General features: G+C 38.7%; 1 protein-coding gene across 6 annotated transcripts; it reads left to right on the top strand.

The window, feature by feature from the left end:
- Positions 1–71: 71 nt before the first annotated feature.
- LOC113679790 (matrix metalloproteinase-14) lies at positions 72–8,143 on the top strand. 6 transcript variants are annotated; one of them, XM_089213395.1, is made up of 9 exons: positions 72–254; positions 766–857; positions 1,302–1,538; positions 3,224–3,502; positions 4,023–4,272; positions 4,586–4,795; positions 5,722–6,124; positions 6,321–6,529; positions 7,033–8,143. In XM_089213395.1, exons 3-9 carry the CDS (start codon positions 1,356–1,358, stop codon positions 7,200–7,202), a joined length of 1,704 nt encoding a protein of 567 aa, XP_089069521.1. In that variant the 5' UTR covers positions 72–254; positions 766–857; positions 1,302–1,355; the 3' UTR covers positions 7,203–8,143. The 6 variants fall into 6 exon arrangements, with proteins under 6 accessions (XP_089069521.1, XP_089069523.1, XP_089069520.1 ...); XM_089213397.1 differs by having other exon boundaries at positions 77–254; positions 4,023–4,074; XM_089213396.1 differs by having other exon boundaries at positions 182–205.
- Positions 8,144–9,539: the final 1,396 nt, after the last annotated feature.

The following is a 9,539-nucleotide window of genomic DNA, read 5'->3' as shown; positions in this document are numbered from 1 at the left end:
TTGAATTGATTGATACAGGGGGAATGTTTGGAATGTAAGTAGCACCCTACGGGACGACTTTCTTTGTAAAAAAAATGCCGAGACCACCATCACGATTTGTTTTCCTTGGATCAAATCAAACCAGTACAAAGTCAAAAAAGGATCAACTTCGGCAGCTATATTTAGGATACTCAAATAATTCCCCTTTTGTTTGCATTTGTACCAAGTAAGGTGAAGTTAGTTGTAGCATTAGTCCTACTCAGGCGACAAGTGAGGTACGTACGTGAATAGTAAAGAAAAATTTTGACGTAGATCACACCGTTTAGGCCAAAATACGTCTCAGTTATGCTATGATCCTCTTCATTGACTAAAGGAAGGTCTGGGGCTGAAAATGGGCTTCACAAAAATATTGTTATCTAAACAGCCATGTTCAATGACCCTACGTTTGATGCCGGAAAAGTCATGCTGAAATCGGCCTTCTAAATAAGCTATTTTGATTTTGGTACCAGTAGAGTGAACAACGGAGAAATAATAGTATACACGAATACCCATCCCTTCAGCTATTTTGCTAAATTGGCACTGCGTATACAAAAGTTCCTTGATGATGCTTATTCGTAACTGCCCAATCCGAAATAAAATACGAAAAACACTTAAAAGGGGCGATGAGGTTGAAAATTGTTTAAGACATCTCAGCAGTTATTCAATTACCTTCCAACTCTCAGTCTGTCCACCTTTTTAACTGTTTCATGGAGATTGTAACTTAACACTAAAAGTTCTGTCTTGCAGATTTTTGGGAGCTATTGACATCCAAAGAAATTATTTGGTGGCTTATTGATTCCAGATTGATTTGCATTGGTTTGCGTCGACCGGCCTCGAAGGTTGGTGACTTGCAGTTCATACTGGTTGATTTCGATCATCACTTCTAATCGGATTGCTCATTTCCCCTCGCAACACTTGACCCAACAAATCTCTGTTTACTGTCTTAGTAGAATCGAGTAATGAATCAGTGATGTTCCTCTGAGGGCCTCAATGCTTTCATGTCTTTGCACACGTGGTAAAAAACCACAGGCGGCATAAATTACATCCTGCTTCTGAGATCGCTATCGCCAGTAATCTAAGTACACAAATATCAAAGAACACCGGCCACGAGAGGGAATAATTTGTTTTTGATTACATAGAAATTGAGTATTAAGTATCTTGGCTAATTAATTTCAAATGCAAGTTTAAGTGCCCGAAGCTCTTTCGTGAAAACCTCTAAATCTTAATAATCTCATTCTGTCATCGAGGCAAACTTTGTTTGCTTCATTGTTTACTCTTTACAGACCGGACCTTAAGTCAAAGTTCAAGTTGGAGTTTTGCATTTGTGCGCTTTGGTCATGAGTTTCAAGAAGTCGTCGATTCTTTCTATAGATCTGAGATCTCCATGGCATTTACTCACAGTTGGTTTGTTAATTAACTGTTGGTATAGTGAATGCACCTCAGCAGCGCCCCTTCCTTTCCCAGACTCAAGCAAACCGTCAGTAGCAGTCGTTGATGCAGTGACACTTAAAGACGCCGAGGTATTGTGACTTTTTACGCGCTTGTTTTTCCAACTTCTGCATCGCATATTCATCACTGGGATCAAACCACTCTCTAAAATAATGACTGGGAATCAACACCAATAAATATCAAACTGTAAGCAAGACGCTTCATTTCTTCCCCCTCCCTCTCCGTCCCGCATAAGTATCGGTTGTCTTCTTTGTAGTTAATCTTACTAGCATGGAGTTTGTGCAGCGTTGTTATTTCAGTTACGTATAGGGGTGCTCCTGTTTCGGTGGGAGAGTATAACAAGATTTTTTGGTTTTACCAACTGAGTTTATAGATTTATATTGGTCACCATAAAGAGTTTATAAAGCTAACCTTTCGAGCGTTAGCCCTTCGTCAGAACGAGTCCAGTTACAGCCGAGAAAAGGTACTTTCAAATACGAAGAAAGGTAAAAAGAAAAACTCTTTTGCACCTCTGAGAACATTACCTTTATTCATTGTAAGAAAAAAACTTTAATGTTGAAACAAATCTTGCATTTTCATTGCTCTGATGGTAGGATATTTGGTCCATGCTGACTGAGAATTTCTTTCCTTGCCAAAAGGAATTTCCTTAACTGTGATAAATATTCAAATGTTTTCTTTAGTTTGGAGAACGATTTATCAAAATCTGTTGGCCTGTAGTATGCTTTACCATTTTGACAATGACTTGTTTGTTTTTCCAACGTCTGTATCATATATTCTTTTTGCTGTTTTGGGTAAGTTCTAATCGCCCATTGGGAAGGCAAGCAGACGCATCTGTTGCCAAGACGTTCATTGACATATCACCAAACGGAAGCTTCGCGAACTTTAATTCTTGGGTTGTTTCCGATTGGTATCTTACTAAGGCATCACAAAGCTTACTGGGGTAGCACACGCCAAACACAGTATACTCTGGGCATTTATTTAGAATTTCTGTAATGGAGAGGCAAGCATCGCAACTATTTTGGTCAACCTCCCCAGGACTCATTTGCCACCATGCTATCAGTTAAAAATTTCGGGAATCGATCTCCAACCGAAGTTGGCTAATAAAAAAATGATTTTCGAACATGTGTTGCGGACATACCAACCAATTTATAAATTTCCGTCCTCACATAATGCTAAGAGTTTAATGAAGCATTCTCTATCTGGCCTAAGACTCTGACCTCATTATTAATTTTTATGATGTTATAATGACATGAACGTTCATTCAAATTTCGAGGTGTTTGTTCATCTTCTGCCTCCAAAAACATACTGGAGTAAGTAACTTAAGACGACTTTGGCCTTTGAAAGAAAAACATTGTTTTTCGTGCAAATATTACTTGATTTCGGTATCCTTTCATCGATCTCGAGTAGAAATGCCAGTACAGCTCTATCAAGTTCAGTTCTACGGCTAAAACACTTCCTAGATGAGCTGTGAGGGCCTACTCATTTTCGCAACAGCCATCTAAGAGAGGGAAGACGTAAATCCACCAAAAATATGTTTCAAGCTTAACAACTTGCTGTTTGGCTTTGCTGCCGACTATTGCCTCATTATCCTACATAACACTTTACCTCTATCATGATCCTTCATTTGCTTGCTCTTGATTTTCTAAGGGCCAGATTCATAGAAATTTTCTTCGGTCTTTCCTCTAATGCTTTTATGTCCATGAATTCAAGTATGTCCCAGTATATTGCTCAGTGAAAGTTGAAATTCCTTTGTCAGGAATGGATAAAAAAATACAAGATATTATCTGGGGTAGGACCGAGTGCGCCAACTCCTGGTCTCGAAAAAGAAATTGCTTTAGTTCAGCGCATGGCTGGAATAAATGTCACTGGAGAGTTGGACTTTGAGACCAAAAAGTTGTTCGTGATTCCTAGATGTGGAAACACAGGGGAAGCAAATGAGTTATCCCTCTATGGTGAAGCAAGACAAAGAAGGAGAAAACGTGATTCTACCGACGACTACATTGCTGAAGCATGTTATAATTTATATAAACTAAATGTGAGTGAAAATGAGAAATGAGTAATGTGTGAAAACGCCAAAACAGTTCGCAAAGCCGACACTCATGTATAAACAGACATTCTTAATGATAATTTGTGACTTTCTGGTGAAGCTTATTGTATGAAGGTGGTTAGACCACTTTCGCACAATTGATAGGTTGGTAAGATAAGTGGATTTTGTGTGACAGAGCCAAATTTAAGAGGATCTGGTCAGCTTAAGAGATTTAGCGACGGAAATAGGTATACACGAACAAAATGAAAAAATACCCTGTGTCACGCTTTGCTCAATGGAGACGGGCGAAAAACGCACACGCAGAGGTTAAGCATCCAAGCCCAGTTAAAAGGTGCAATTGTTTGTGAACAGTTTTCATTTGCACTGGTTGAACGTAATCGGTGACTGAATTGGTTATGCTTCACTTCGCACTGTTAGGAGTGTAGAAAAGGTGAAAGGAAGGATCGCAGTTTTGTTGTCCGTTGTGATGTGTACTTCAATAATAAAACAAAATTTGCTCTTTCTGTAGAACTACATTATCAAGGAACGCTCAAATCACTTCTCTGGAGATGCTCTAGAAGGTATAATTGCTAGGCAGATTAAAATTTGGGAAAAAAGGATTCCTGGTATAGCAAAGTGCCGTAATCGGCGCTCGAGAAACGCAGAGAAGAGAGGGGAAATAGAGATAAGCTTTGTACAACCCAACAGCAGTGATCAATATCCGTTTGATGGAAAAGGAGGAACATTTGGAGAGGTTTTTTTTTCAAATGATAGCAAAAGTAAGTTAAACACTTAGTGTTTAAACAAACTCTGATTTGTTGTTCATGTCTCATGGAACAAATAAGGTTGAAGACAGGATCAGATCTTCCAAGTTACCCGTATTAATAGCTGGTAGGATGCGCTTGCCTTGCGATTCTAATTCAGTAACCAGTCACTATACCAGACGTCGCTCCAATCCTCTTCGCCTCAATGGTAAAGCATACGAGACATGAATAAGAAAGTCGTGCGTTTTTTACTTTAATAGGCTTACTTTGCAAATTAATTTACGCGCATGTGCAAAGAATTTTCTTTAACTGTCCTTAATTTTTTAAGTTAAGGTATATTTTGATGACAGCGAACCTTTCACCACAAATACAAGCAGTGGCATGAACTTGGACTGGGTGGCTCTACATGAACTTGGCCACACCTTAGGTCTGAAACATTCCAACGTACGTTACTCCGTCATGTATCCCTGGTACCAAGGTTACTTTCCGAACCTCGAGCTTAGCCAGAGCGATATCGATCAGTTGCAAGCCCTGTTTGGTAAGTAGTAAACTGAATATTCAGGAAGAGTTTATCTCAGTTGAGGATGGAGGGCTCCCCCAATTAAGTGCAGTGAAACTACATCGAAATTAATCATATATCCACGAGTCAAAACAAAAGGGAAAATACTTGAATAAGGATACGCATAAAAATGCGACTGATTTTAGTTTTGCTTTGATTGGTTGAGAAAATGGCGATAAATTCTCTGACCAATAACTAACGGTGCATACTGAGTCAAAGTTAATGCAATCAAATAAAAAGGTTAAGTTTCTAAAGAAACTGAGGTGCTGCGTCGGTGGGAGAGTATAACATGGTAATTTCATTTTACAAACTGAGTTGATAACGTAAATTGGCCACCGTAAAGAGTAAAGAGTAAAGATTTTCAAAGCTGATATCAGGCTAACACTCGAAACTTCAGCTTGTAAACTCTTTACGGTAGCCAGTTTACGTTATCAACTCCGTTGATAGTACTTAACTACCCTAATGCACTCTAATTTTACGTTCTACTTTCGACTAAAAAAATTGGTTTAACCTTTAAATCCCTAAGAGTGACTGGCATCTAGTTTCTCCAAATACTATTATCCCTGAATCAAGTATTAATATTATGAGAATATAGGAAACGATCTTAAGAGGTTCTTGATTTCAAACAAATTCTCCCTGTCAGTAATTTAGGAAATGTATGTAGCACAGTGTAGAGAATATGCATTCTTATGCTGGAGTGTAAAGGGTTATAAGCGGAGTAAGTTTCGTGTGCATTTTGGTCTTTGCGCGGTCTACATTAGGAAAATTAGTCACCTCAGCGTCGGTGAAAGTGGTGGAAATGAAAAAGGCCCTTTCTTTTCACCTCAACTTCGGTGAATAACTGTAAAAGATTCTTAAGACTTTACCAATAAAGATTCATGTATGATCGTTATTTCAACATTCAGGCAAACCAAGTCCGACATCAAGACCACCTGCAAGGACCAAAGCTATAGAATTTACCGAAGTGACAACAAGTAAAGCCAGCGCAGCATTAATCACAGATAAGGTTACTCACGCAGTAACTACCGCGGCAGAAACGGAGGATACGACACTAACAGTCACAGAAACACCTTCATCTTCTCCCTTTGTGGGGGATATCTGTAACATGCATAGGTTTGACTCTTTTATGATGGGCGCAGATGGCAAGACGTACGTGTTTAGTGGAGATTATTTCTGGGTACTGTCAGCTTCTCTCAGTGTCGAAGATGGCCCGCTAAAGGTAACAAGTAAATGGAAAGAACTTGAAACACCCATCAACAGCGCCTATACCAATCAAGACGGAAGGGTGGTATTTTTCAAAGGAGGCATGTAAGTAATACGATGAAACATATTCCTTTGAAAGAAACTATGCGCATTAAAGATCGGGGTTGGGTAAAAATGAAGAAAGATATTCAGTTAAAACTTGTCACCTTGCATCGACGTGCATGGAACTACACAGCATTACATTCTCCACTGTACTCCTTGATCATGACAACTTTGATTTTATTGTTGTCTTACTGCACAGATACTGGAAATATTACGGTGACATACTCGAAGAAGGTCCTGGTGACATCCGTCAAATTGGTCTGCCATCGTCACTGAGTGATCCTGATGCGGCGTTTGTTTGGGGAGGCAATAAAAAGACGTATTTCTTCAAAGGGAATAACTACTGGCGATATAACGAGTTCAACAAAGCTGTGGATAAAAATTATCCAAAGTCTATAATTGCTTGGGGTAAGAGAAAATCACAAGACTTGAATTGGTCCTTATTGTTTGATTTCTTGTCTGTTTCCTTTTCTCGACGGATTGGGAAACACTGCGACCTGAGTTTATGAAGGACGCAATATATGTTCACAGTTTTTCAAAATTTTTTGCGATGTTAGACTCGGCGCTTTCGATAGTGAATGTCGAAACAGAACAAGGGCCACTTGTCATATCCGAACCTGATAACTTTGAACCTAGCTAATTGCCTTGTAAGGTTTTCCGCAGTGGTAGCATGTGGGAGCTCGATAACTGAAGGGTGTGGTGTTCTGCCGTCCCACGCTAGTCACATAAACGAATAACAACTTTCTTTATTCGACGACCAAGTTCAGAATTTACAATCTTCTCAATTTTGTCCAATTCTCTCAAGTTTCAAACCATCAATTATGGTTTGGATACCGTTTATGGACAAAGGTAGAAGGCTACCGTGCAATGGGTTTTCATTTATTTAATCTGTGTTTAACATGACGTTTAAGGTTTGCCACACAACATGGACTCTGTCATGACCTGGAATGGGAATGAGAGGACATATTTCTTCAAAGATGACGAGTATTGGAGGCTTGATGATGGTTGGCTTGAGTTGGAAAGAGGATATCCTCGCAGCATTACCCCAGTTTGGATGAAATGTGAAACGGGGTCGCCATAGATGATCCCACCCGTCGTCAAATGTTTTTGAATATGTACGGGAAAGAAGTAGTTTCTCAAGACACCAGTGTGCAGAATGTTAGTTAATTGGTAGAACATTGGCCATTTAAACTTCGTAAACCCTTAAAACCCTTTCCGCGCTTTTTTCTCTATGCCAATTATGAAGTAAAATTTGGCGAAGGTTTCGCATCGTCAAAGCATCGTGTGCATTGTCACAATATTCTACAAGATGGCAGTATAAGTTGGAAAATTGTTGAAAATAAATTTGGCCAAGATGGTTGGCCGGAGAGCCTCGGTGTCGATGTCGTCTCCTCTCCTCGCTTATCTTGAATGAAAAATGGGAAATTCAGGAGAAGATAGTGGTATTTGACTCTTTGCAGGAAAATTTTTTCCTTTTTCGATACGAGAGGGGTTTACTGACTCTACTGTCTTCTGGAACTGTTACTTTTTTTTTTAGGAATGTGACAATCCTATGCGAAATGAGGCAGCCTTCTTGAAGATGTTATCGGATCGGCTTGTCTGAGTTATGACCCATATATAGCTCAAGAAAAAGATGTAAATGTAATTTTTGAGTATGACTAAATTACGTAACAAAACTAATTGTGCTTAAACTAAGATAACAAGCCGTTATGCATTTTGAATTTCTAATTGGGTGCAATATCTCGTATAAATTGTGACATGAACGAGGCCACAAACAAATTTCGCCCATTAACAACTGTAATAGAGAAGCCAAGCTCGATTATCACCAACATCATGGAGAGGTGTACACCATTTTAAAAAGAAAAGTTGGAGCTAAAACTCTGACAGGTGGGATACTCACTAAATCTGGAAGATAATGTGCAAAATAGGCAATGACGTTGAAGACTGAAAGGCTCGAAACAAAAAGCTGAACATAATATCATTTCTCAAAATGAAATAGAAATTAAGAAATTTTTAAAATAATCTTGTTATCCACACGAAAAATTTAACGGTTGATCACGTGTAGGTGTGCCGAAATAATTCCTAAAAATTAAGTCCCCAACATTTCCTGTCTCAGCAGAAGCCAGAATCACCTGCTGCGGTCTGTGCATGGAGTCATCGTTGAAATGTCAAATTAAAGCCACCACTGTTGTCGTTTACATGCAAAGGCTACTATTTCTGCCCGTTTCTTTCCTTAGACAAGCTGTTGGCTTCAAGTACGACACTTAAGGACAGCAGTGAGCCGCTGGCCTCGTTGACTGTTTTCTGCATTTTGAGATGTTGAGTTTGATAAAAGCACATGGCATGTTTTGTAACTTTTGTTTTCGAGCTTATTCGGTTTCTCCGTGATCTTGGCACGAAAAACTTTGAATCGTTCGTTGGTTAATCGTTGGTTAGCTAGTTTATTTGTTCGTTCAGTTCATTCGCTCGGCGTGATGGAAGTTTGTTTGTCAATTTACATGGAATAATAACACAGTTCAACGCATATCAAATTATTTTTCATATTCAGTTGTCCTTGATCACGAAGTAGAGACACTGGGTCTCTACACAAGCAAAACTGTTGGTTTATAAATATCGCATTTTCATAAATGTATGGCATTAAATATTTAAAAAAATATATCGTTCGCTTATCAGGAGTTAAACTGATTCACTTTGCAGTACACATGAAAATCGTGTTACTTGCGGAAGGAATAAAGGCCAAAATAATAATTACCATTTTTCCAATGAAGTGGAGGTGAATGATTATTTCAGTATATACCATACAAATACAAAAATATAAGGTATTTCTTTCAATATATCGGAAAAAGATCGGAAATTCAACTCTTGACGCGCGATTTTGTCTTATCAGCTGCTCGGAGTTGAATAGTAATTGACATTTACTTCCAAGCCAGCCAATCAGCGCGCGTGAAAAAGCACTATTCACTTCTAATGTATATGCTAATACTGCTTGTTATCTGAGTGTTAATATAAACATATGATAAAAGGACTGAAGACGGAGACAAAGTTATGGCAGCGATATTAACTATGCTGTAAGTTATAAACACGTTCGCGTAATCGGCGCCTGTTGGCCGATGAAAATTAAATATAATAGCAAAAACTCTCGTATATGAAGGTGACTGGAAACAGTTTTTTTGAGAAACCTACAAACAAAGCGCTCGAAAACCAACTTCCCTCCTCACAGACGGACCAATTTCACATACGTGTTTATCAAATAATTTAAGTTTAATTTGATATGATGGACGCGGTATGGCAATCACTATTATTATGCCAATGTCATAGGAAAACCTGTAAAACAATTTTTGGGGACGGTCTAGGAAAATCTTCCTGATAGATTTTCTTTTTTAAAATAAACCGCTGCTGAGTGAATTTTAGGAAAATT

This window comes from Pocillopora damicornis, chromosome 7 (genome assembly GCF_964200805.1).
Source record: "Pocillopora damicornis chromosome 7, jaPocDami1.2, whole genome shotgun sequence".
NCBI lineage: Eukaryota > Metazoa > Cnidaria > Anthozoa > Scleractinia > Pocilloporidae > Pocillopora > Pocillopora damicornis.
Note: the sequence above shows the minus strand (reverse complement) of the source record. Positions and strands in the feature narration are given on the sequence as shown.

Coding starts and splice junctions, on each gene's coding strand:
- LOC113679790 (XM_089213395.1), top strand. CDS start 1,356: ATGAGTTTCAAGAAGTCGTCGATTCTTTCTATAGATCTGAGATCTCCA. Junction 1,539..3,223: donor TGACACTTAAAGACGCCGAG/GTATTGTGACTT, acceptor TTCCTTTGTCAG/GAATGGATAAAAAAATACAA. Junction 4,796..5,721: donor TCAGTTGCAAGCCCTGTTTG/GTAAGTAGTAAA, acceptor TTCAACATTCAG/GCAAACCAAGTCCGACATCA.